At 50.3% G+C, this 26,970-nt stretch overlaps 1 protein-coding gene across 5 annotated transcripts; it reads right to left on the reverse strand.

Moving 5' to 3' along the window:
- Positions 1–399: 399 nt before the first annotated feature.
- TSKU (tsukushi, small leucine rich proteoglycan) lies at positions 400–18,192 on the reverse strand. Of its 5 annotated transcripts, none has more exons than XM_075491256.1 (4): positions 18,034–18,190; positions 16,129–16,262; positions 15,383–15,465; positions 400–2,063 (listed from the first exon to the last, which is right to left on the reverse strand). In XM_075491256.1, exon 4 carries the CDS (start codon positions 2,054–2,056, stop codon positions 998–1,000), a length of 1,059 nt encoding a protein of 352 aa, XP_075347371.1. In that variant the 5' UTR covers positions 2,057–2,063; positions 15,383–15,465; positions 16,129–16,262; positions 18,034–18,190; the 3' UTR covers positions 400–997. The 5 variants fall into 5 exon arrangements, with proteins under 5 accessions (XP_075347371.1, XP_075347369.1, XP_075347370.1 ...); XM_075491254.1 differs by having other exon boundaries at positions 16,129–16,294; positions 18,034–18,188; XM_075491255.1 differs by lacking the exon at positions 18,034–18,190 and adding an exon at positions 17,227–17,615 and having other exon boundaries at positions 16,129–16,294.
- Between the last annotated feature and the right edge of the window lie 8,778 nt (positions 18,193–26,970).

The following is a 26,970-nucleotide window of genomic DNA, read 5'->3' on the forward strand; positions in this document are numbered from 1 at the left end:
TCAGATGGGGGACGTCAACATGGAAACAGCTCACCACATCCTCTGGATCTGCGTCTTGGTTTGATAAGGTCATCAAGACAAGAATCTCTGTCAAGGTCTCCTTCCAAGCTTCCCCAGAAAGGGAGGAGGGTTTTGTTTTTTTTTTAAGCTAGGCTACATGATCTCTTCACTTTGCAGCTCAGTTAACTTGCTTCATCGGAGGCTGGTTCCTGGGTGAGATGCAGCTGTTGGCAGACCCCTCTGCTCCCCTTGCTCCGCTGCACATCATCTCTGAGCAATAGGTCGCTAAGGTTAGAAAGACGAGACATTGCCAAGGTTGGACCTGAAGTAATTTGATGTGAAAAGGATCGAGGTGGGAAAATAGGGAGAAAATTGTGGGAAAAGTTCTTGACTTTTGTGGGAAAAGTTTTCTTGACCTATGCAAATAACATGTAAAAAGCAGCACATTAGGAGCACCCTGTATTCAGGTTTGTCTGGAAATGTTTCTTCAAGACTGAAAGTGCATGACTGGGAACAGGGTGCTGCTAATGAAGGCAACATCCAGAAGGCACTTCTTGGGGAGTAATAATTAAAAAAAGGATGATGCATGGGTTTGTAACCAAGCAGCTACGGAGTTGGTACGTTTTGGTGTGTGCTCTGGAGAGACGTAGCTTTGCTCCTACAAATGTGTCTGGGGCACAAAGGTGTGCTCCAGACCGGCTGTTCTGCCCTGGGACCTGCAGAGCAGCTTGGTCCCTGTTGTCCAGCATCACCGCTCTTGACCTAATGGGCTGCATGCAGGAACTCAATGCACTGGGCAAAATCTGGAGCCTGCAGATGATGTGGGCCAGGATTTGAGAGTTTATAAAATCCACAAACAATCAAGTATTGGCGTATACAAATATATAAATTATCAACAGTTTTACAAAAGGCACACTGCAAGCCATCTCAGTCCGACACCTGTACAAATCCCACGGCCCCCCGCCCTCCCTTCCCCACCCCTTCTCCCCAGCTTTCATCACGAAACGTAAGGCGCTGCTGCTACGGACCCGTGGCTGTCGTGGCAACTGAGGACCTCCTTTTTGGTCAGCCCAATTTGTCGGTGGTACTGTCCTTCTTTGATGGTCTTAAGACACTGTATGTTCTTCCCCAAGGTGATGCTTTTGATGGAAGGCAGGTATTTCAGCACAGTCTTTGGTAAGGATGGCACGCCTGTCCCAGAGAGGTTGAGCTCTTGTAGGGAGTTCAGACCAAAGATAACTTCAGCAGTCAGTGACTTCAGGTTGGGATTGCTGGATAAATCCAGAACTTGGAGGGCTGGTAGTTCCTTGAAGCTATAAGGAGATAACTCTCCAAAGCCACGCAGGCTGCTGAGGGATAAATGAATCAAATCTTTCAGCCCCGTGAAGTCTCCTTTCTTAATCTTGACTAGAGGGTTCCCGTCAAGGTTTAAGTATCGGAGAGGAATCCCTTGAAGGTTTGGCACAGACATTAGCCTGTTTCCAGAAAGATTTAAGTTCTGGATGTTGGGGATGCTCTTTTCACGGTGCCTCGTAATTGTGCTGAGCATATTATTGGATAGATCCACATTCAGGGGTTTTCCTTGACCTTTTGAAGCAAAAACGTCCATAACTATATCCAAAAGCTTGTTATTGCTCAAATCTATGTCGCCCAGAGGAGAACTGGAGAAACAGTCCTCTGGAAGGACTTCCAGAGAGTTATGACTCAGGTCCAAGGACTCCAGGTACCGAAGCCTGGAGAAGGTTGTGGAGGAAATCTTGGCAATTCTGTTGTAGCTCAGGTCGAGGCTCACCAAGGTGGTGTATCCAGGGCCAGTAAGCATCGATTCATTGATTGTTTCCAGTTTGTTTGATGATAGATCCAAGTAGGAAGTATCCAGAGGGATTGGGACAGGAACAATGTGTGAGCCTATTCCACTGCAGTCCACCTTGGTCAAGCTAAAGCTGTCAAAGAGACCAAAGCTTTCCACTTCACAGTGGCAGCCAGGGAAGCAGGTTTTGGTGGTACCAAAACAAGGAAGAAGAAGCAGCAAATTGAACCAGGCTAGGAACTGCATTGTTGACCTGGAAAACAAGATGGTAAGAAAATAGATTTAATTGCCATATAAATTACTTTACTGAAGATGTGTAACAGTTTGAGTCATGCCGTCTTCTCTGTCTTTCCAAAGGGATAGATTAAGTACACCCTTAAATAGCATGGATGTCCCAACCACTTTGTCTCTCATGTTGTGAGCCCCACTGGGAAATTAATGTGACAAAAAATATTGGGTTAACAGTCTTTGCAGATATAACCAAGTTAAGACACAACTGGAAATTAGCTGTAAGAACAGTAGGCTGCCTTAAAGCAAGATGGAAATGGCCTCAAGGAAATGGCCTTAAAGCAAGGAAATGGCCTGAAGTTGCGCCAGGGGAGGTTTAGACTGGATATTAGGAAATTTTACTTCACTGAAAGGGTTGTCCAGCATTGGAACAGGCTGCCCGGGGAAGTGGTTGAGTCGCCATCCCTGGAGGTATTTAAAGGACGTTTGGATGAGGTGCTTAGAGACATGGTGTAGTGGTGGTCTTGGTAGCGTCAGGTTTACAGTTGGACTCGATGATCTTAAAGGTCTTTTCCAACCTATACCATTCTGTGTGATTCTGTGTGTAACATCTATCCAACATGCATCCGTTTGACTGGACCATGGAAGAAGCTAAATGACAGCTCAAACCCTGAGTCATTTTACAGCCTGGCAAACTTCAGCACACAGAGGTCTTCAAGTCAGGGCATCATGTGAGATTTGGGAGAGCCGGGTTCAAGACCCTGCATTGACAGGTCAGAGAAATCATGTAGGCTGTGTGCCCAGTGGGAGCCTCAGGTGTCCAAAACCCTTATCAGGGAAGGAAAAACCAAAACTCTGTTCAAATTTCCTATAGATGACAGAGATAATCGCATCATCAGAACATCCTCCAGGATGAAGAGCTAGAAAGGCCAGTTGCCTACTGCCCAAACGGACAGCACGTCTCCCTTGCTTAGACTTCAGATGCAAATTTAGAAGTAGGATCATTGCTTTATGTCAACTGACTAAAAAAGAGGGCTAAAACCAACCCTCCTCGGGCTGGTGGCAGGCAGGAAAGACAACGGCCACTTGGCTCCTCGCCTGATCAAGTGAAGACTGCTCAGTCTAACCCAGACTCTGCTGTGGTGGGCCCAGTGTCCTGCACAGGCATCGACTGGAGAGAGCCAATTCGTTTCATATAGAGCCTCTGGGGAGTCTTTGCTAATTACATTAAGTACTGCAAGCAAGGAGCTCTCTCCACCCCTCTGGTTTTGTTCCTCCTCAATCTAAGACATTTCTGTCCCTCCATCGTCACAGTCGAGGCAGGAACAGATCTGATCTGCACCTCACTGGCTTTGCTGGACCTTTTCAGATCACATCGTAACAGCTCCTCTGCACGACTGTGGGCAACAGCCGCTGCGTGATTTCAACATCCAGCCAAAAAAGCTTTAGCTCTCCATCTCTGGAGAGGGTAAATTGGAGTATGCCAGCATCTTGCAGGTCAGCAGCAGCAGCAAGGGCTGTCCTTGTTGGTTCCCATTGCAGTCATGGGTGACAGCTCCTCATGCCTTACAAACAAGGTCTCCAGGAGGCTGGCAACAAAATCTCCCACCAAACCAAGCAAGCAGATCCATCAGCACTGGTCTTCTTTGGCTATGCTGCTAGTGATAAACAGAGACTCACATGCCAAGCACTCATTTAGTTAAAAAAAAAAAAAAAATCCCCTTTATACACACGTTCCCATCCCCACCTCAGCCCCCTGGTTTCTATTCTCACCTTTCCCACTGCTGTTTAAAAGCACTTTATTAACTTCCTTGCAGTATCATCTTTCCCACGCACCCTTTGATCTGGTAGAGATGCCTTGCCCACAGCCCTTGCACCTTCACAGGACCATTTCCTAGAAGTTCACACTTCATCTTCCCTCACCTACCCCTTGGCAGCAGTTTCTCTCCCTTTTCAGCATGGTCTTCTTGGCCCTGCTCTCCTTCCCAGGAGACCCACCAGGGACTACTTGCCAATGTGCAAAAGAAGTGCAAAGGGGAAAAAAGCACTGCAAAAATATTGTCCTGATCATTGATATGACTTGTCTGGCGGTAACTCCCAGACCTCCTGCAAATAGAGAGCAGAAATTGGGACTCTGGCCAAATAGCCTGCAACCAAAGCATTGCTAAAGGCCAACACGCAATCCTCCAGGGTCCATTATTCTATAGAAACAACAGAAAATCAGTAAGATGAGCCCTAGTCCCAGCCCATTCAACTGTTTCTTGAGAAAACACATATGTGTGCAGAGGGAACGCAGGGGGTAGAGCTCCTTTCTGCAGACACGTTTCCAGATATCCCTCTCCTAATGACATCAAGGCTGATTCCCTGTGGTTCTGTGCAGACAGACCATAGCTTGCTCCCTTCTGCAGTCCCTCCTAAACCAAATGCTACGTTTTTTTTCATGAAGCTGCATTTGGAACGCACTGAAATGTTTTATTACCAGGGGAAATTACAGCAGTGGGGAGCTCTTTGGAAACTCAAAAAGCAAAAAGCCAAACGTTAAATGTCTCATGTATGGGGAAGTACCTGCGTTAGTGTCAGCTCAGTCTACTGGTATTTCTTCTTCTAAATCCCACCCAGTGGTTATTCCCACTTGATGTCTCAACAGGGAAAGCACCTCCTAGCTTCTCCTTCGAAAGCCCAGCTCAGTTCCTCATGACATCCTGTTGGCTCCGGTGGGACCTGGATCAGACCCCAGCAGGTCCAAAGACACATCAGTGTGAGACTTGGCTTTCTGAGCACTGGTAAGACCTTCATGGGCTCCTGCTGGGCCACCTGAAGAAAAGCAAGAGGGCAATCTCCAAAGTCCTAGTTTAACTGAGAGAAGAATCAAAGCCAACACTGGGCTTTGATATGTGACTGCTCAAACCCCTTTTGACATGGGAATTCCCTTCCCAATCAGCCTCAAAAATGATCACCAGAAGTGGGCAAATACAGTGACTCCATCCATGGCTCCAGCCAGCAGCAAGCACAAAACATTACACAGCTGAAATGCAGTACACAAAGCTCAGCTTAAGTATTCGCACAGCATCTACTGCCTCTTCCCTCCTTGCAGCACCGCCCCAAATTCTCCCTTACTGGGTCTGCAATTGCTTTGCAGATGAGATGCAATCCATTATTACCAGTTAAGGGCTCCCTTATGAAGCAGCATGAAGCATCCATAGGCTAACAAGCCACTTGGCCAATAGCTCTGATAAAAGATAGGAGAAATAAAGGTACCGGTCATCTTCCAGTCCAAGAAACAGACTCCTGCATTGCCAGATAATCAGCGAAGAGCTTAGTCAGGTACAGGCATGCTTCATCATTGCATGGAGCAATCGATAGCGCTCTTTGAAATGGGGAAAGAAACATGCCGCAGGCATTTACAGTTCATCTGTGTACAGCGTGCATTTGAAACCGCATCAAATTGCCTTTGGATTGCTGCCTACGAGCTGCTCTGTTGATAAAGGCAGGAAGCCAAGGTATCCCCTTGTAAAAGGAAGATGAGTTCTCCTCCTGCAGCACTGGGGAGATTCACCTGGAGGAAACACCAGGGGCCAGAAACCACCGGCCCCATCACCTGGGATGACGAGGGGAAAGCCACCGGGAGAAAACAGTCCGTTCTCAGGCTGGTTCAGCCATGACCTCTTCATTTCTATGGCTACTGTGGCATGGAGAGATCCCAGGGATAAATTTTGGCTATCTGACAGCTCTGGGGGGCTTGTTATACCCACTGATTTCAACAGGAGCTGCTGGGGGTGCAGCATTGTCCCCCACGTTTCAGGTGCCCGGAGTGGCTGCAGGGCTCTGGTCTTTGTATCTTGCTCGTCCTTTCTGCATGACAAATATCCTGAGACAACCCCAAGGAGACCCAGTGGTGGGTAATGGAGCCAAGGTTGGACCAAGCCCCTAGCAGGGTGCTGGCCTTCTCCCCAGATCCCACATCTCTCCCTGAGCCTGTAGATGCCCTGATGCCTCCTTCCTGCTCTGCTCATCCCCTGCACCATTGTGTGGCAGGACCCAGGTGGAAACATCACATTGAGATTTCCCTGCCAAAAAACCCCGTTAAAATCTGATTTTAAAACTAGATTGCAGAGGAAACCCAGGTCTCAGCTGATGGTTGGGGTGGTGGGAGAGAGGAAAGACCTGTTATGGTGTTGTTGCAAATTCACTCTTCTCACTGCACTTGATTTCCTCCCTCTCCTCTTCCTTGAAGACTTTTCTCACTAGTTTTCCCCGATCCACAGCTGAGACTTTGCCACCTCGTTCCCACCCGAGGGAGATGTGCTAGCACATCCCACCCTGGATGGAAGCCCATTGCTTGGGGACCGGCCCCCCCCTCGGAAATGCGGAGATGAAGAGGATGCTACCTAGGCTACCTCTGGTTGCCTTGACAACCACCAAGCTGAAATCCCTAGAGCCAAAAATCAAGGAATAATTAAAAAATAATACAAAGGGGAGGTGTTTGAAAGTTCGTTGTTTGATGGAGTCAGGAAATGGCCCTCCAGTTCATGCTGCACGGCTTGGCCTCCCCGAACATGTCATTTGGAAAAGCATCAGCTGAAATACAGCTGGAGTCAGGGCTGAAGACCCAAAGTCACCCAATGAAGCTTGAGGTACATAAGTAAGAAGCGCAGAAACCCCAGGTTGTCTCTATGATGGTGTGAAGAGAAAGAAATTGCTCCAGAAGGGGATGAAACCCACCTAAGACCAGACCCATCCCTGGAGATGCCCCATCTCTCCCTTGACCGTGGTGGAGCGGGATGCCTGCTCTCCTTGGGCTGGTGCTTCACACCCCATCCCTGGCTGCATCCTCCAAACCCAAGTCCCACCCAGCAACCAGGTGCACCCAGGATCAATCAGTTCAGCTCACTCATCCAACAAAAAACCCCTGATCTTCCTTTTCTCCCTTTGGTGGGTCAGTTTTCCAGCAAATCAGGCTGCCCAGCTGCAGGGTTACCAGCTCTGATGCAGGAATGGGGAAAACAGGACCTGTCTTTTCACCAGCAGCCCACCATTAGAGCAGATCAGGTATGACATGACTCTCCGTGTGTCTAAGACGCGGTGGACTGATCCTGGTAATTTCCAGGTTTCTTGCCAATGTGCTGCTGGATTAGTTCTGGATTAACAGCAAATAGAGCAATCTTTAAAGGAAAGAGGCAAAAAGGAAGGGCTGGAGTCTGCCTGTCCCAAATACAGTTGCTGTTCTAGCAAAGGACAGAGGAGATGGATTAGCAACAATATTTCATCAGGAAGAAAATTTGGGGATTGTCTTCTGCCTCTTGCATCAGCCAAGTGAAAAATCAAAGCCTTTATAGCGAGGCCCACAAGACCCACTTGGCCGCATTCACTAATTGGGGGCAGGGGAAAGGGAATGCTATTGGAAAGTGAAACAAGCTGCATAGGTTATGATTGAGGCCATAAATCCTCCAGACTGCAATAAAAAAGAAAAAAAAAAAAAAAAAAAAAAGAGATAGTTGGCTCTTTCTCTCTTTAAATACTTGAGAGGCTGCAAGAGGCAGCTGGGACGGCAGCTCCGGAGCACCAGGATGCTCCTGAGTTACTTCTCCAACAACAAAACTGCTCCAGAGACCTTTCCCCCCCCTGCTCCAGTTAATTAATCTGTAAAATAAGAATAGTTATCGACTAAAGTGCAGCACTAGTAACAGCTACAGTTTTCCAGTGTGGACTCTCCCAGGCTGAGTCCAAATGACGCCACAGATGCAATCGCAGCCCCGTCTCCAGATCCCATGCGCCAATGGCAGCAGCCAGCAAAGCTGGCTCAAACCAGCCTACAGCCAGAGACTATTAATCCCTTAACTCGCAGGCACACACCCCTCACGTGATAAAGAAACTGCTGCTGACAAGGTTACTCTTTTTTTTTTTGTATGTGAATCCATTGAAAGTAAAGGTCGCCCGGGCTTTTGCTCTGCCTGCCTCCGACCGGCTCTTCCCTGCAGGAGGGGTCCTCGCATGCGGGCAGCAGAGAGCTGTGTTTACCCCCTCTATAAAGCTTATTAAACCAATCAGTGCTTCCTCACAAAGGAGTTTTGGAGTAAATGGGAACAGGGCTTTCTGACCCATTAGTTATGTTTTGTTTGCTGGTTCGGGGTACGCTTTGCAAATACCGGTTTTATACCCGGTGTTTGTGACTTCCTGGATTTAGGGAGAGCTCTGCCGGGTGCTTTGTCCCCGTTCAAGTGATTTCAAGAGGGGACAAAACTGCCATAAATAGAGGTGAGATGCTGCTCCCAGATCTGGACAAGAACAACATTGCTCTGCATCAAGTCTATCTTTGCAAGACTTGAATCTCACCACACTAATGAAAATCCAAGAGGTATCTGCTATTTAGGTTTGATCCTGCATTTGCTTGGATAGGTTTGGGAGTTACTCTAGGTGTCGGTGACAGCAGGATGAGAATTAGTCCCTTGGCTCTTCTAAATTCAGCTCCATTTCAAGGAGCCCTCCATCAGGAGCCATTGCACGAGTCACTTTTGGGTGATAAATTATCACCCTTCACTTCACTGAAGGTTTTATCAGTGGGAAGTGCAAAGCTGCCTAGACAGCAGAGCCGTCCCCAATTACCCATCAGGATATACAGAAGGGGACGTGTCGCCCAGTCTTCTCCTTCTCCTCACCCTATTTCCCCCGCCAGCACATGCAAGCATTGGGATGGGGGGAAATTCAGCCACTGGGACAGTGGCGTTAGCCCTTACGGCTCAATGTAAAGAGACACTGAGGGCCTGAACAGGAGCTAAAATCATCCTGCAGGTACCTGAACACTTTTTGCTCCGTCTTGCCGCTCGCTGGGGAAAATCAGAATTAAATGCAGGGAATGAGGAAAAAAAAAAAAAGAAAATATTTCTCTATGAATTCCTTTCTGCTTTAATGATTTCTAATAATGGATGTAAAAGCACCTCCTTTGCATTCAGTCAAAAGCCCCACCACCAAAGGGGGAGTTGTTAGCAAGTAATTAACCCAGTGGTATCGGGAATTTACGTTACCAGGCTATGGAAGAATAATATACAATAGGCACCAAACCGGGGATGGAAAGAAAAAGTTGTCTCTCCTCCCTCAAGGCAGAGACGCGGCTGTATTTAAGGCAGACCAGGGTGGGCGGCGTGATGGGCACGGGTGGGCTCAGGATGGGATCTCCCCTCTCTGACCTGTGGGTCCCCAGGGATCACAGGAGAGAGCCAAGACAGGCAGATCTTAAGTCAGTGGTTTATTTGCTCTGCAGGGTGCTTTGTCCCCGTTCAAGTGATTTCAAGAGGGGACAAAACTGCCATAAATAGAGGTGAGATGCTGCTCCCAGATCTGGACAAGAACAACATTGCTCTGCATCAAGTCTATCTTTGCAAGACTTGAATCTCACCAAAAAAACATGGAATTTGGGGTGTGGAGAGCCAGAAGGGCGGAGGAAGGGAAAAACAAGACACCGTTCCTCCTTTTCCCCATATCTCAGTTATCTCCATATGCTTTTCGCATCTCCAGACGCAGAAACTGCTAAGCCCAAACCACAATGATTAACCAGCATCGCACCGATGCTCTCCATCCTTCAGGGAGATTTTCATAGACGTTACAGGGGACGGGATAGATGAGATTAGCAAGAGCAAAGCCAAATTGTTACGCATCAGAAGCATTTCACAACCCCAAAGCCAAAACCAAGCAGCCCTTCAACCCACCACGCAGGCTGCAGAGAAGACGTAGGGGATTGATCGAGAGGGAACCCAGCACCTCCAAACCCTACAGCTTCACACTATGGGTTTGTTTTCAAACACGCCATGTCCCTTGCTCAGCTGAAACAGCCTCTGCTCTATTTTTTCTTTAAAGTAAAAAAAAAAAAAAAAAAATCCTTTCTTTATGAAAAAAAATGGAAAGCCCTGTGAAAATAATCTTTGCTCCAACTGTTAATGTCACAAATCCCATCTGCTTTGCGAGAGGCCACGGGTAATTTATCATCCTAGTGTTTAAACAGCTAATAGTTTATTCCACTTGTGCAATCTCTCCCCCAGCATCCCTCATCCCCCCCCAAGGAGGAAATCAAGGTGCGGTGCGGTGTATTTTGGGCTCTGACAGAAGGAACCCTGTGCGGGCAGGTCTGCCAGCCTCTAAGGCGAGTTCCAGCTGATTTACATCCATGGCTGAAATACGGACAGTTTCTGCCGCCCCAAGAGCTGCGTGCCTCGGAAAGCCACATCTGGGAAGCAAACAGCAGCCCAACTCCCCGGAATTTCACCTCGAGTGGGAAAAAGTCGCTGCTACCTCCAGCACAGGGCAAATTATGAATTAAATCACAGCGGCACCAGGGTTTTGCACAAAAATCCCCCTTCCCTGCTCAGCCCAGGAAGCTGTCAGGTTAATAGTGGTTTTATTCGGGGTTGGGGAAATAGTCTCCCGTGGCTTTTGCAAGCAATTTTGCTCGCCAGCCTCACGCCGAGCTGTGCTTGTGCCCGGAGGAGACGTTCTCGGAAGGAAATGAAGTTTGCCGAGCCTCTGGAGCGGCTGCGGGCAGGGGAAGGCAGGCGGCGGTGCAGCACGGCACCTCCCAGCAGCACCGGGGGGGTTTCACGGGGCTCGCCAGGAGCAGAGGGGACGTGAGCATCCCGGTGGCCCCACCGTTGCCTCCTGGCTATGCCAGCTGCAGGACCGCTCAAACTGGGAGCATCGGCAGTTCCCAGCAGCCCGGGACGCATGGCATCAAACAAGGAACCCGCAAGGGATGCAGGAGCTCAGGGCTTTCTCCTGCTCCAGCATCACCCCGGGGGTGACCACCCCAAATCCTTTTACCCCCTGACAGCCCCTGCGTCCTGTTCTCCCCCTCTGCTTTTTAACAGTGAGCATTTCCAGGAACAGGAGGTCTCGCTCTCCTGGCACTTGCTGAGCATAACACAGACCTCATCTCAGCCAGGAACACAAATATTTTCTTAACCGCCTCAAACTCGGCCCGAACAGGATCTTTATCATAAACCCGGCGACACATACCAGAACGGGAGGTCTCTGTTGCAGAGGAGTTATTTTGGCACAAATAGGTTTACGAACCAGCCCTTTGGCACGGAGCTTCATAGCAAAGGGAGAGGTTTATACCGAGTTTTACACCATCCCTAATGCATTTTGCTGTAGCGGGACCTTGTGAAGCTACCAACAGATCCCCCTGCCCCATCATCTTTGATGCCCAAGGGCTTGCCGTGGTGCACGGAGGGAGGCTGCGAGTACCCAGGCTTTACCCAAATCACAGCAGTAACCCTGGGAGGATTAAACCCTCCTTCTGCAGGGCTGCATCCCCCTTTGCAAAAGATCAATTTAAAAATGATGGATCACAGCTTCGTCTGCAACATCAGGGTTGCACACGCTTCCCCCTCCTCTCCGACCATTCCTGGTGTCAGGCTAAGAAAACCAACAAGCTGACGTGAATTTTTAAAGCATAGAACACCTGAGGCAGGACTTTATTTCTTAGCTGGTCAATTATTAAAAGCTAAAAAGATCCTAGCAAGCTTCTCCTATAGCCTCAGCCCTTGACGATGCTGTCCCACACCTGACCCCCAACCTCAGTCAGTTCCTGTGGCTGCTCCTGCTACGATGATACTTTTTCATAGCACTCTGGCTCCCAGAGACATGATATAATTCCAGAGGAATGCACTCTGGGACAAACACCATACGCCGGGCCAGCGCGAAACATTAAGAGGTGCAGCATGGGGAGAAGAAACCTCTTAACCATGATGGACGCTTCTTGGTTTTAACTGTTAATAGAGCTGCTCGGCCATATCATCGCGTGCCTGGCTGGGAAATGCCACCTGCCATGCAGGTCCCTGGGATGGCACATGCCACGTCCCACCCCAGGAGAGGGCAGGTTGCAAGGACCCACCAGCAGCTGTCTGGTCCACAAGGGAAAGGCGTGATGTCTATGGATGTACCCCTATGAATATACCCCGCATCCCTGACCCGGTTTGCTTTCAAACACCCCAGTGGGCTGGCCTGAGCTGCAGAAGGACCATACTGCGTGGATAGACATGGATGGGTTCCCCTGGAGGGGATGAGCTGGGCAGGGGGAAGGAAGGAAGGGAGAGGAGGGATGGTGCCAGGGGAAGACGATACATCCCAGGGTGAAGCCTCTGCTCCTCCTGGCGAGACGCAGCCCACCAGGAGCAAATAGCTCATAGCAGCCCCATCATCCTGTATCTCTAAGGGCTTTCCAGCTCTTTCTCCTTGAAACAGAGGTGGCTGCAAATCAGCTGTCCAAATGCTGCCTCCAACGGCATGCCTTGGTTGCGGTTCTCTGCCCGGCTCCGGCAAGCAGAGGCGGCTGGCACCAGCTGAAATCATGCAAAAAGCGGAGGGAAAAGAAATTCACCCTGGTGGGACTCTGGCTGGGCAATGCCTCCAGCCCTGGCAGGAGGATTTTAAGAAGACCCCATGCAGCTTTAGCTCTCTGAAAGGCAGCAGCTCCCAACCTCCCTTCTCCTAACAGCTCTGCGGGGCTGCTGGCTTCAATAAGGGAGGGCAAAGCGAGGAGGCAACGTTAGGCTGGGTGTCCCTCAGTGCTGCCCCAGCCAGCCCAGGGCTTCTTTGTGGGCTTTTTATTTATTTTTGTGGTTGGGTTTTTTTTTTCATGCACAATAATCTCCAGGCTTCTTTGCCGCCTGTGGCTCTCAGCGTGCAGCTGCAGACCCTCCACTGAGGAGATAATAAATACAATCCTGGCCGTCATTGTTGCAAACAGCACAGTTGGAGGCTCCTGTCTCATTCCCCTCCTGGCCTTTCTCCCCCCTCCAGTAATTCTTGCAACGTGACGCTGCGAACAATGAACGCCAGCAAAAACGCCCAGCAGAGCATCAGCCGGGGCTTCAGGAGCTACCCCCAGCCTGGCAAAGCGCGCGAGACATTTGCTACGCCCAGCAGGTCTCCTACAAGATTTGGGAAGGGGGGATTTGGGGAGGGGAAGGGGGTCTGGGTAAAGCTGACAAAGGGTTTAGCAACAGGGCTTCATCCTCACCGTGGTTCCCACCCCAGATGACGCTTGACCACCCCAGTGATGTGGTGTGGTGGGGTCCCCTTAACTCTTTGCCTCTGCTCCCTGGCCCAGGATCCTACAGTCCATCTTGGCTGGCATGGGGTTTTGGAAAGGTCATCTAAAGTGGGTTGGGAGAGCCATGTCCCCGGCAGGACCCATTTCTCACTGCTGGTGTTACCATGAGTCCCCATTTACGTGCCTCGGTATCCCTACTGACACCTTAAGGTAGACTAACCCCAGGACCGAGAGGTGTTCATTCCTGTGTGGGGATGGGTTCCCCCAGGTTCAAATCCCACCAGTCTAACTGGGAAGGGAGCACAAACCAATACGGCCCAGTCTCACCCCACGCAGAAGCCCCAGCCAACGTCACCACTGCCACAACTGATCCAGCCAAATGCCACCACTGTCCTCGTGCACCATGTCCAGCTCCTGCCTTGTCTGGACACCCTGGGGACAGCAGCCCTGCTTTGCCCTCTGCAAAATGGGCAGCCAGGCTGGGGGACAAGGAAGAGGACATCTGGGGAGGCGGTTGTGGTGGAGAAGTATCTAAGTGCCTCTCAAATCAGTGTTCGTGGACTCTGAAGCGTGGCTGCGGTCTCGGTGGCTGCCAACAGCAGGCCTGCCTCTCCAGAGACCTCTGCCCTCCCGTGCTGCTCACCTCCCCTGGCTCCATCCTCTCCCCATCCCTGTACCCTTGTTTTTGGCACAGCTCTGTGGCACATCTGCCATGCCATGGAGATGCCGCAAGTCGCCCAGGACTCACACAACCATCTTCCTTTTCCATTTAACCCCGTATTAAACCACCTCCTAACCCAATTTGACCTGATTTTGCTGACCAGCAGAGTAAAACTTCCCAAATTACGGTATCCTCATATGTGTCTCCTGTATGGGCTACATGGTCCTGGCTCCTTGTGCCCTGTTCCTTCCCCCAAAGCCAGGGGAGGTCACCATGCACCATGTTGTGAGTTCAGGAGATAGGGACATCACCCTGGGACATTTGGGGACAGTCCAGGAGAGCAATGCTCTCCCCCAGGCATGAGACTGGCCAGGTTCAGTTACCCTATGATCCTGTAATCCTTTGAGCTGGAGATCTCTTGCAAGAGGTTGCAACGCTCCGGTCCCGGGCAGATACAGGGGCTGCACCTTGGGTAGGAACTGAGCCTTTGCAGGGGGATTAAGGGGTTTTGGAGGAAGGGTCTCCTCCATCCTGCTGTGTGAAACTTGGCCTTGCCATGCCCCCTGCTACAGACATCTCATTCTTAAGGATGGGAGGAAAACGGGTGATTTTGGGGTCAGGGTCGTGTCCTGCCCCACTTGGAGAGCCCTGCACATTTGTCACTTCAGACGTGATCGGGGTGAGGAATCACATCTGCTTTGACCGATCTGCCACGCCGCGGCTTTGCGTTTAAGTCTCAGTTTTTTCTGACGAGGGATCTCTTATTCAAAGTCAAAAAAAAAAGGTGCTTATTTCTCTCCCCACCCCTGGGTTTGAGCTGCCGGGCACGAACCAGGAGAAAAGAGAGGAGATCTGCCATCACAGATACATGGACAGCAAAAAAGAAGCAGGAAGAGGGAAAGGGGAAGGAAAAGAAAACCCACAGATGCCGGCACTCAGCTATTACACACAGCACATGGCCCTTCACTCAGCTACGGCAAAGATAAAGTGTTTTTTTTCCAGTTTGCCACTGCTCCGACAGGCAGATTTTCAGCCTGGTTAATGCAACTCAGGAATGTCCCGTGCTAAGGCAGCCAGGTTGGTTTAATCTCTTCCAGTGTCTGCAAGCGGGGCGGGGGGGAGGCCGGGGCAATTCTCAGAGTGCGTATTTCCTTCCCTTTTCCTTCCCTGCTCCACATCTTACATACTCCAAGAGGGAACGATGAAAACTCCCAGGAAATTAAAAAAAAAAAAAAAGAAAATTGCAATACAAATGAAAATCTCAAGGTTTCCCTGTAATGAATGGCTGAGCCATTCATATGTTCCCCTTGATAGGTTTAGGTGCCAAGTTTTAAGACAAGAAACAGCTTGCTCAAGCCAGCCTTTATCTCTTCCCGGCCCTCAACATCTCAGCATTCGGAAGTTTCTTTTGATAGCTTGCCAGGCGGCCAGGGCTGCGGCTACCGCGCACAACCCGGGGTGCCGGGGGTCAGGAGGGCTGCTGGACAAGGATGCCTTGTCTTATCCCACCCTCCAGCCTCTGCTTCTCCCCACCAACCAGCTGACAAGTGGGGAGGAGGAGGGAGAAGACTGAAAGAGGAGAAAAAAAGCAGTTAGGGATGGAGGGAAAACTCTAAACCTCCAGAAGACGGTGGCTCACCTTTTTTTCCCAGCTCTGTCTCGCGCCAGGGTGGCCCACGCTGCTGTTCACTGCGGGGCTGGGGGAGCACAGGATGCTTTTTCCTACAGAAAAAAAAAAAAAGACTTTTGCATGTTTTTTGTTTTACAGGTCTTTTCTCCCAATTTCCTCCCACCCGTGCAATGCTGTTTTATTCCTTGCGCTCAATCTTAAAGAATAGGGGTGTGCAGGAGACCCTCCCCCTGACCCTGCAGCCTTCCCTGCCTGTCCACCCCACCGTCAGAAATTAATGTCCCCTGGGATGTCCCTCACGTCCTCCTTCCCTCCGGGCATTTTGTAATTGCTCCTCACCGCCTCTGCAAGCAGCTGCTCAAATTCATTCACAAACCAGCAGCGTCTCCCCGCAGCATGCTGCGAGGGAAAGCCCATCTGGGTGCTGCCACCCAGCATCCTGCCTACCCCGGTCCAGAGCATCGCTCGCCCCGTGCACCCACCGCCTCCGGAGAGGGACCCCGCATCGGAGCGGAGACGGGCGATGGCTGAGCGCAGGTCGGGGCCTCGACGGGCTGTTTATAACCCACGTGTGAGCAAGCACCTCCCGTGTCCTCTCTGGGACAGGGACTGGCTCCCGTGGGTTGAGAAGGGACACGAGCCGTGCCCCGTGCCAGCACGACCGCAGACACTAACCCACTTTGCCTTTGCAGCGCCTGGCTGCTGACAGCGAGCAGCCAGCCAAGTTTAGCCTGCAAATTCTCCCAGAGACATACCAGGCTCCCTCTGGTCCTTTCAGCATCTAACACATCCAGCGTGCTCCTTATTCCCGGAGAGATCGGCGAGGCGTTGGTCTAACCCTGCCTTTGCACCACGCCTCTTCTCCCGGTATTCGCTCTGCTCTCCGCTGCTGCAATAAAGCCCCGTGCGCTGCCAGGCGAGCTTTGGAACGGCGATCAATGCAATATTTCAGCGCAACGCCGGCGATCGGCACTGGCTGCTCTCTGCAGAGCAATGGCACAGTGTCCACCCAGACAAGTTTCCTACTGTAACTTCAGTGAATGCGGTTATTCAGGCTAACGGCAGCTGATTTATCATGGCAGACACCCGGGGAAATCTTTCGACTCGGGAGACTTGGAGGCTCCTCGCCGGGCTGCCACGATGAACGCTGTGAGCTCGGCGCGGCTCGCCGTGCTCTCGTTACACCCGTGCTCAAATGCCTCCGCTGCCACCGAATTATGTCAGCTAACCGCGATGGAAAGCGTCGGTTAACGGAGGCGATGCCACTTCCCCACGACACAAGCCACCAGCTCCATCCTCGCCGCTCTCCTCCCAGCCTTCCCAAATCCCAAGCAGAAGAGTAAAGTTGATGGACCCTTTTGTTTCCAGAGAGCTGGCACGTGTTGTGGTTTACTGGGCTAATAAATCTGCCGTGGTCTGCGCCTTTTAATGACTGCAGCATTAATAACAAGTTTCCATGGAGCGGCTTAAAAGTTTACAGGGTGTGTGCGTTATCAGGGGAACCCTGTGCTTTCTGACCTCCTGCTTCAAAAGTCACAACCAGCAGCTTTTTTTCTTTCTTTCTTTCTTTCTTTCTTCCCCCCCCCCCTTTTTTTTTTCAATAAGAGAGCAAATAAACCCTGGTCTGCCTCCTCTCCCTTTCCGCCCCCCCCCACCCCCAAACACACCTTCCCCTCCAGCTTAATCCACTTAAAGGCATGGGAAATTCCAAGGCAGGGAGCTTTGCCCTGCCCTTATCTCCGCAACCCGGGGGAGGGGACCCCCCCTCTGCACCTTCCAAGCCTCTTCACCCCATCCAGGCGATCCTCTCTAAGCTTTAACACCCCCCCCCCCCTTCTCCTTTCTCCCCTTACCTTGGGTGAGCTGCAAAACCCTGCGAGCCTCCCAGCACCAGAACCCGACCAAAAATCCTCTCTCTCTTCTCCCCGACCGCTCTGCTGGGAGGGGAGGGCCGGGAAAAGCCGGGGGGGGAGAGGAGGGGAGACAGGGAGCCCTGTGTGAAATCAAAGCCCCGAAGCCGGGCAGGGGAGGCGGTGCGGAGCCTCCAGCTGCTGCTCGGATTACTTTGCAGCCGTGGCAATCCCCAGCACTCTACGAACCACCATTGCACCGGGGGAAGGAGAGGGGAAGAGATCCCGGCTGGAGACTCTTTATCCCACCCCGGTTGCGGCCCTTCGGGGCGAGGGAGCCGGGCTGGGGGCTCGTACGCACCCCTCTGCACCCCAAAATTCCCCCTTTGGGAAAGCTAGAGGTGGGGAAAAAGTAGTTTACCTCCACCCGAGACCTCTGTCCTTCCCCCCCCCCCCCACCCCGCACCCGAGGTGTTTTGCAGCCGATGCCCCCCAGCACCGCCGGCCGCTGAGCCCCCGCGGGAGGCAAACTCATCACACCAAAAAAGTTTCCCCACTCAGAGGTTGGGGCGGAGGGGGGGGGTCCCCAGCAGACACCCCCAGGGCTGGCCCTGCGCGTCCCCAGCTCCCCGGGGAGGCGGCAGGGAGGGCTCAGCCCCCCCCCCCCCCCCATACAGCGAGCTCCCCCCCCCAAAAAACCCCCGAGAATTGGGGGGGGGGGGTGTGCAACACCCCGCGGCTCTGCACCCCCTGCCTGGGCGGCTGCCTGCGAGCCTGGGGAGCGGACGGGGGCGGCAGGGGGGGACTCACCGGGGCCGGGGTCGGTTCCCGCTGCCGGGCCGGTTCCCACGGCGGGGCGGCCGCGCAGCGCCGGTTCGCACGGCGGGGAGCGGGTGCCGCCGGGAGCCGGCAGCAGCAAGGCTTGGGGCCGGGTGTCCCCTGCCTCCCTCCTCCTTCTCCCTCCTCTTCCTCCTCCTCCTCCTCGTCCAAGGCGTGCAGCTGGCCGGGCAAGCGGGCTGCCCCCTTCCCCGCAGGAGGAGGGAGGAGGGAGCTCAACAGATGGCTGCACACAAGGGAACATCTGGGAGGAGGAGGAGGAGGAGGAGAAGGAGGAAGGAGGCAGGACTCACGCTCGGCTGTGCCACTCCTGAGCTGGCAGACCCCCCTTATGGGGGAAAAGGGGGGGTGTCAAGCCGGCTTTGCACACACACACACGCTCCCTCCCTGCTGCTCTGCATCCCCCCCGGGTAAAACCCCTTGTCTTCCCTTTGCTTTCTTGGGGATCACTCCAGAGTCACCCTCACAGCACAGCCCTGTTTCCAGCCCTGACCTCTGCAGGGCTGTATTTGCAGGAGTGGGTCCTATTCCTGAAAATCACCTGCACCCAGTTTTCCAGGCCTATAGGGACACAGTCAGCTCCGGCACCCCAGGGTGCTGAGTTGGACAAGGCAGCCCCAAGGTCTGAGCAATGCCAGCCCCGTGCTGTGAACTCAGATTCCCAGTTTTGGGGGAACTTTGGACTGTGGATGTTGGCTTGGGATGCTCTGCTCCTGGTTGGGCACCCAGACCCACCACCAGCTGCTGCAGGAGACTGGGGCTAATAAATTGTATGGTGCAACCCCTGAAATAGGATAAAACAACAACAAAAAGCAGGTAGTAATCCACAGCTGGGGGAACAGAGAGTCTGGACCCCATTGCTGTAGGATCTGCACCCCATTGCTGTAGGATGGGCAGTCTCTGGGGCTTCTCCAAGGAGGCTGTGAAAGAGCAGCACTGCGCCAAATTTTCTTGACTGTTAGGTGTAATGGCCCGGCAGTGGCTGGCTCTGCTCGAGTCATGATGCTGGTGCTGGAAAAAGAAACAGGAGCCTACCTAGTGTCATGGTGCTGTGACACTTTGGACAAGGGAAAAGGGACCTCGAGGGTCCGTGAGTCACGGGGGACTCATCCTGCGGCTGGCTGCAGCTTCCCACACCGCACCCCTCGTGCTAGCCATGATCGGTGGCCTGTGACGGGCCCGTGCCAGGTCCCAAGTCTAGGTTAAGAAGGCACAACCAGGCTCCCTGTGTTTACTTTTAATAGCGCTGGTGCTTTGAAATACACCACATGCCCAACACCAATGATCAAAGTTTGCTCAGACCATGACCCTCAAGCAAGCGGGTCGCTGAGATTTGCATTTAGCATCTCTTTGTGATGAAAAGGTGGTGAAAAGGCAGTTTTTTGCTCTGCTTGGCTGCTTTCTCTGAGCACATGACTCCACGACCTGCCTGAAGATTTGCAGCATGACCCCCTGCAGCGAACACAGCTCCGGTCAGAGGGGCTGGGGCTCGAGGCAGGAGATACTGGGGACATCAGGAGGAGATCGCCGTGATTCCTCTCCACCCTCCGAATTTCCAAGCGTAGCTTATCTGGTTTATGTGCACGCTCTGCACCCACGCCTCAGGAGCTGCTTTCTGGGAATCACCATCAGACTCCGAGAGCTCTGCCAAGGGGGAGGACGAGCAGCCCTGGGAAGCCAGGCAGAGGAATTCTGTGCTCAGGACTCAGCCGAGCCAAGTGCTTTTTGGGGAAAACCCTGGGAAAACCCCTTAATCTGGGTTGTGATTTTCCATGTAAAGGTGGCGGTGATATCTCCAGGCATGAGCAGTCTGCTGCAAGGATCCATTCATCCAGGTCTTTCCACTGTTCATTTTTATAGCTCTGGGTAGGGGAAGTTGCTAAGCTGGAAGCTTTTGTTTAATTTTCCATTTTGTGCATTTTTCCGTGCCTCATGCTAGGCCTTTGCCATGTCAAAGTTGGCCTCAGTAAAACAAAACGCCCGTTTGAAGCTGGAGGAATTGGGAATTAAACTCTCTAGCTGAGATAAAGTCCAGCGGTCAGCACTGCCAGGTCTGGTGATTTGAAAGGAAGAACTGAAAAACATGAACCTGGCTTAAAACCTCTGAATTTTGCTAAAGAAAGATGTTTAAATTTTGTTTTCTTTATTTGAAGCCTAAAATGAGCATGCTTTGCAATAGCTGCTGCTAGACGGACATGGGAAAATTGTGTGCTCAGAAATTTTGTTGCTCAGATGAAAAAATAATCAACTGAGAGGTGTTCTGGCTTGAACTTCTAATGCTAAGAGAGATTTTAATACAATTTCCCCAGTTTGATGAAGTTGGCCAAAATCATGCTGGGGAAAGGGCTGATAATTTAGTTCTGGGTCATCTGGGAGTAGGGATTAGCCCTGGTGTGATGCTAACACAAAATTAGCCCTGGTGTGTGTCCATCTCTGCTTCTTAGCTCCTTCAACCATCCCCCACTGAAATCTGCACTTCTCCTGAAAGTAGGATGTCCTTCTCCTGGTGCTCAGTCCATGCCCTGCAGAGATGGATGACAAAGTGGTGCCTCATGCTGCCATGGTCCACATCTCTACCGTGAAACCCTCCATTGCAAAGTGCTAGGGCTGGACAGTCCATAGACGGATGCTCCCTCCAGCAGATCAAACCCACTTAATTATCATGATAACAGCAAGGTCATTTTTAGACGACATTTACTCTTAAGGTCATGTTTCCCACTGTTACTTTGTCTATTTCTTTTCCACATGGGAGCACATTTTCTTAAAGATAAAACAGGGTTTTCCCAGAGCTGTGTGGTCCCATGGGCTGAACCTTCACATGCAAAGCCAGCCATGCTGTGTTTGGACAAATTTCCCCACCTGTCTCAGTTCACTGCCTAAAAACACCAGGGTAGGATGAAAGATGGAAATAGAAAGGGATTTGCTTGAGGTCATGCAGCACCAAATGATGCTAGGACCTCACCTGGGGTTTTAGGCACTGCTTAGCCATGGGTTACCCTCCTTTTTTGCTTTGAAAAAGTAGATGAGGGTGGTTCCACTAGAATTACTTCATTTCACCCTGATTTTAAGGTCTAGATAGAACATAATTTTGCCAGCACCCCATTGAAACATCTGAAAGCTGAGAGCCAGATCTCTGTGCTGTCCCTCAGCCCAGCTTCTTTCCTCTCTTCCTGTCTCCAGGCATGAGGGTTTGGTCTGCGTTTATGGCCCATTTCTCCAGCTCAGCTCTGCACCAGCACAGATGGATCTTCAGTTTTCTCTCTGGCTCTGTGGCCCTGAACAGCATGACTCTAAATAACCCTCATATACTGCTGCTGCAGAGACCCTAAGAGGTCTGGGGACCATAAGACATCTTCCTCCAGGGCCATACTGAGCCTTCCTCTCACCTTCTGCTCCCAGAAGACACCAGCTTAGTTTCCTTGTTTCTCAACACCTGATAACATCATGCCTGATTTGGCTTGTTAAAATCCAGGCAACTCTTAAGCCAAAGGAAATTTTATCTGAGTCACTCTGAGTTTCTCCTGAATAAATTCTAATAGACACATATCAGGCAAAAGGAGTTAAAGAGTGAATAAGGATGACATAAGCTGGATTAGTAAGAAGAGCTAGTGTTGGACTTCTGCCCCACGATGTTTGAGTCCCTCCCTAAGATCTCGTTTCCCTTCCTCTTCTTATGCAATCCCAGGAAAGGAGATTTCTCATGCACCAAAGTGTTGGAAAAAACCACAAAGCCAGATGGGTGCCTTGCAATCCCCAACTCTGATCTCCTCCCCCACGTGTCCCCCTCCCTGGGTATTCCTGCAGGGGAAGGAGCCTTCCCTTTCTGCTGTGCAAGGGATTGCTTATGAACTCTCTCCTTTGTGGCTGAGATAGAGCAAGTGTCTTAGGAAGCTGTCCGAGTTTGATTGCCTTCGATGGGATTTCTCAGAAGGAAGCACCCACAGCAGCAGCCAGCATGATTACTTGTGCAAGAGTTTAGTTATTGCAAGAAGTTAGAAAAAAAGCTGCCCATAATAATAGCCAACAACCACCAGTTCCCACTGGGAAAATGTGGAAGAGGTCGGTCTATCTGGCTGCTCTGGGAATGTTACCCATCCTTGTGGGAGTCCTGTAGTAAGTCAGAACCAGAAGTAGAGATTTTTTTGAACTCCTGTAACAAGCAAGACTTAAAAAACCCCACCTGCAGCTGTGCCCCTGGCATTCAGGGAAGCTTGGCAATCTTGGAAACACATTGCACTCTACTGTATACAGCCTTGGTCAAACATACAGGTTGTTCTGTAGGTCCATCCTCACCCTTTGTCACTGGACCATGTCTTATGGATGGAAGTCCACTCATCAGTGATTGATTGCATTCAACTCACTTGGTCTGTGTTGACCAATGGAGTCTGGAAAACTGTATGGAAAACTGTGTCACCTCTTTGCTCACTGTGTTGATTATATCTTTCTTGATTGAGGGCCAGTAGGAAAAAATACACAAAGAATATTTGGGAAAGGAGGCAGAACCCAGCTCCTCCTGGTGGAAGGCCCATGGCTGTCGGCAAGAGTTAAGGTTCCTCTTGCTCATTCTTCCTGCCTGCCTGCCCGAGTTTTGCTCTCCTTAGTGCCTGGTGACCCAGCTTGAGCAAGAGGGAGAGAGGAGAGCCCCTTCCTCACTGTTTATCCCCTGTCCCTGCTGTCCCCACACCCCAATTGCTCCATAGCATGGTGGATTTGACACTGTTTTGGCTCATGGGATCTATGGATTTTGGCTCCCTTGGGCTGAGGATGCTTTCTTTTCTGCATTTTGACCAAAATTCAGCAGTAGGAAGGGAGGGCAGCTCCCTCCCCTTGCTATTCAGTAGCCTGACTCACAGAACATCATGCAGGAGCACTGAGTCTCCTACGGGCTTGCCTAGGTCCCATCCACTGAGGGAGAAAAGAAGGGTCTCACTCAGGTCCACTGAATCACCCCTAGATTCCTTCTCTCCACGGACAGCGGAGGAGGCCTGGGCGCTTTTGATAGTTTTATCACCACACTGGGGCCAAGCATCTACTTTTCAGGTACTGTGGAGCCTAAATAACCTGCCCAAGGGAAGTGTGGGCTTTTGTCCATCTGGATGTATTAGCTGCTCCCGGCAAGTGGGTGGGTGCTTCCCAGCAAGCTGCTCACTGGACTGTTTGTTTCCTTTCTATATATGTTGAGTCTCTCATTGCAGATATTGACTTCCCTTTGACATCAGTCAATATTTAGCTCTTGAGTTAATAAATATTTAGATTTACTTGGATGAAATCAATGTGTCCTAAGCTCTTTCTGCTATCATTCATGGTTAAGCCCTGGGACCAATGGGTGGGAAAACCCTGTCATGCTTTCAAGACCTGTTTCTGCAATGGTATTTGTAGATTGAGTTAATTCTGTTCATGAAAGGTCACATCCTCCGGTGTTCTGAATGCTACCTGGAGTCATCATGGTTCGTAAGATCACACAAGGAAGGAAGCAAAGCACAGGGATTTTTATTTTTTTTTTCTTCTCAGTTTTGTTTGAACTGCTTCATGTTGGCATCAGCAGATCAGTCGGTAGATTGAAGGAGTGTTGGCACCTTTCTAACACCATGTTGGGGTTTCCATTCAGTTCCATGTCTTCGGATCCTCAAATCCTCAGAGGTTTCTTCATCTCTATTTCCCATATAAACTGGATGGAATCAGAATCCCTTTGAGAAGGTGGAAATCTTTGAAAATCAAAGCCAGACTGCGTGGCCCATATTTACCCCATCAATCCATACTGAAAGAGTCTGCGTGGTGCATTCAGGGAGCCAGCGCCCTACGTGGGTGCTGCAAGCTACTTTGGTCATCTCATCCCCAAAAAGGATATTGAAGCATGGGTTGAGGCCCTTTATCCAGACAATCGGAGACTTGAAAATCCTCTTGGAGAATAGTCTGGAAAATAAGACTAATTTACATTGACAAGGTGAAAACTAAGGAGGAATAAGGTAAGAGCTGTGTACCGTGCATACAGACTACAGAGACAGCTCCTAAGATGCAAACTCAAAGAATAATTTAGACTGGAAGGGACCACTGGAGGCCTTTGGTCCAAAACTCCAAAGTTATGTCCAACTTTCATCCCAGAAAGCTCTTAAACACTCACTTAACATTTTGCATTTGCTAAAGTTCCATTGACTTCACTTCTGCAGAGGACTGTGAGTTTCACTAAACACCTGTGGCCTTTCCTAAATGTGTGGGTACAAGTACATTGCTGAAACAAGCTCTGCAGCGACATGTGTTATGGAAAAAGAGGAAACAATAGATGATATTTAGCTATTTTTTAAGTGCTGTTGTTGGAGAAAGCTGTTGACACACTTTTCGTGCTCCCTAAGCAATGAAACCTGGTTTCCTAGTCCCCTGCACATTTGCATCCTGCAGTACTCCCAGTTCTTCCCAGTGTCCCCTGCCATTTTGGTGAGGGAAGGGCAACCTACATTATTGCTCGTAGGATCCTGAGGTACCAGCTGGTGGACCAGGAGGCATTTGCTGACTGATCAGTTGGCTGCTGCCTTACAGGATGAGTAAGGAATTGCCTTTCCATTAGTGGGCCCACTAACATAGATTAATTTGCATTTAATTCTCCTTTAATTTGCCTTTAATTCTCCTCTCCCTGGTTGCTGATATTAATGAAACTTGTAGGAACATCATACCCCCCCAGAGTGGCAAAGGCCCTCTTCTGAAAGTGGGGTGATACTGGCCAACAAGCTTAAAAGTGTTGATGCTTAATGGCTAGGCAAAATGACCACATGGGCATCATTTTGTTCAGGAACCAGGCTAGGAGAGCAAAATAACTCCAGTCTCAATAAAAGGCAGCATTTTTTCCATTCTTCTTTTCTCAGTCTAAGACAAAATGGTTATGAAAGTTTTTTCCTTCTTTTAATTTGAAAGATAAAATTCACCTATGCACTGAAGCCTCGGAAGCAAGTTTTTAGCCCAAAGCACAAAATCATTACTTGATGAAGTTAGCCTTTAAGCAGCCAAATTTCAAAAGAAAACATTGACTTGGGGTGCTTTTGCTTGTCACTTGAGAAGATTAAGCACCCTGTAGTGGGAAATAAAGACAACAGGAGGCCAAACACTGGGAAAATCTTTTATCTGGTGGAATTGCCTGCCCAGGGAAGCAAGGGATGCCCTTGTTGCTGATACTTTCAAAGTTAGATTAAGACAAGAATGAAAGCACCTACCGCCTAATATCTAGATTCTGTTTCTTGTAATCTTAATGAAAATACTCTGACTGCAGAGGGTACAGCACAGTCTTCTCCCTTATCTGTCTGCTAATCACTCTCTCCCTCCTCTGAAGCTACCTATAATGTCCATTGCTATGGTAACCGAGCATGGTATGTATCACAGACAAGATGACATATGCATCTTTTCCTGCTTTAATAGCTCCTCTGTTTAGGCTGCAGTCTTCCCTCATTGCCGAGTTCCCCAAAGGACATACGTACGCTGACTTCGTGGGTTTGCATCTCCTTGCGGGCAGCTGCCACGCTCACCCGCTGAACTGCTGGCGCTGCAAAGTCCAGTGGTTTGTCATTCAAACCAGCTTCACACGGACCATAAATTTGCGATGCGTTCCTCTGAGGTTTAATTACATGTATTTTTAACTGAGTGGCAAGAAAATATTTTGAAAGAAACAACGTTCATTGAGCTTGAAGTGTAATTACCCAATACCTAAACATGCTTAGAGAAGTGGGAGTTATTGCATTCTTGGCTTTGTCAGGCAGGTCAGTCATTAAACTTTAACAAATGAAGCCAATATTTTATCTCAGCAAGTTTGCACCAGCGAACATTGATCCATTGGCTGTTTGTTCATGCTCCAAAATACATGCCCATCAATACCCAGAAGCCTTGCAAACCCAAGTACGGGGTCATAATGAAACAATCAAACAGTTGTCAGCAATGCTTAGAAGATTTACGTCATCTTGCGAAGAGTCAGCTACAGAGAAAGCTCAAGATTTAACGGTAAAGGCAGAAGCTGGTCTTCTCCATCACAGAAGGATATGTGGGGTGGTATTAGCTGCTAACACAGCCTGTCTCCTCCCTTGGAGTCCCTCAGCAACAAGTGCTCAGGACTATTTCTATTGCAAGAGACAAGAGCACCAGAAGCCTTCGCTGAGATGCTGGCTGAATTAGTAAGAGATGGTGCCTTCTGCAAAGACCTTACATCTCAGTGGGGACAGGCACACACAGCTTTAGATGGGGAGAGGACACAGAGAGGGAAAGGGACTTGCTTGAAGTTCCTGACATCAGCCTGACTTCACACCAACCTTGGCCAGGGGGACCTGAAGAGGTCCAGCAACAAGGTGCTGGTTCCATAATGCTGTGCAGCAAAGGTCCTCTTGTGTCCCCTCCTGAGCGCTGAGCTCTGTGTGTTGCCTTCCTTTTATTCATCCTCTCCCCCTCAAGAAGTAGACATGAAGGTTGAAGGAGCGAGCCTTGCTGGCCTTGCCTTGCCAAACAGAAGCTGAATGAAGATACAGTTGCTCTACCTAAATGCATGGAGATGTAAACACTGCGGAGGGAAAAAAACTAGTTAAGCTGAAAGCTGCCTCTGGAACATTAACGACCGGATATGATGGGGCAGAAGTGTATTATAGCTGGAAATGCAATGTTTTCTGTGTCAAGTTGTGAGACAGAGCTAGCAAGGCATAGATAGAATGGCCCAGAAGTTTTTGCTAATTCTTTGAGGGGTATCATAGTTCATATCTGTACACAAACCTGTCGTGGTTTAGCCCCAGCCGGCAACTAAGCCCCACGCAGCCGCTCCCTCACTCCTCCCCAGTGGGATGGGGGAGAGAATCGGAAGAGTAAAAGTGAGAAAACTCGTGGGTTGAGATAAAGACAGTTTAATAGGGAAAGCAAAAGCTGCGCACGCAAGCAAAGCAAAGCAAG

This window comes from Mycteria americana, chromosome 1, assembly GCF_035582795.1.
Source record: "Mycteria americana isolate JAX WOST 10 ecotype Jacksonville Zoo and Gardens chromosome 1, USCA_MyAme_1.0, whole genome shotgun sequence".
Lineage (NCBI taxonomy): Eukaryota > Metazoa > Chordata > Aves > Ciconiiformes > Ciconiidae > Mycteria > Mycteria americana.

Excerpts from the sequence above, each read along its gene's own strand:
- TSKU (XM_075491253.1), bottom strand. The coding sequence starts at position 2,056 with ATGCAGTTCCTAGCCTGGTTCAATTTGCTGCTTCTTCTTCCTTGTTTT.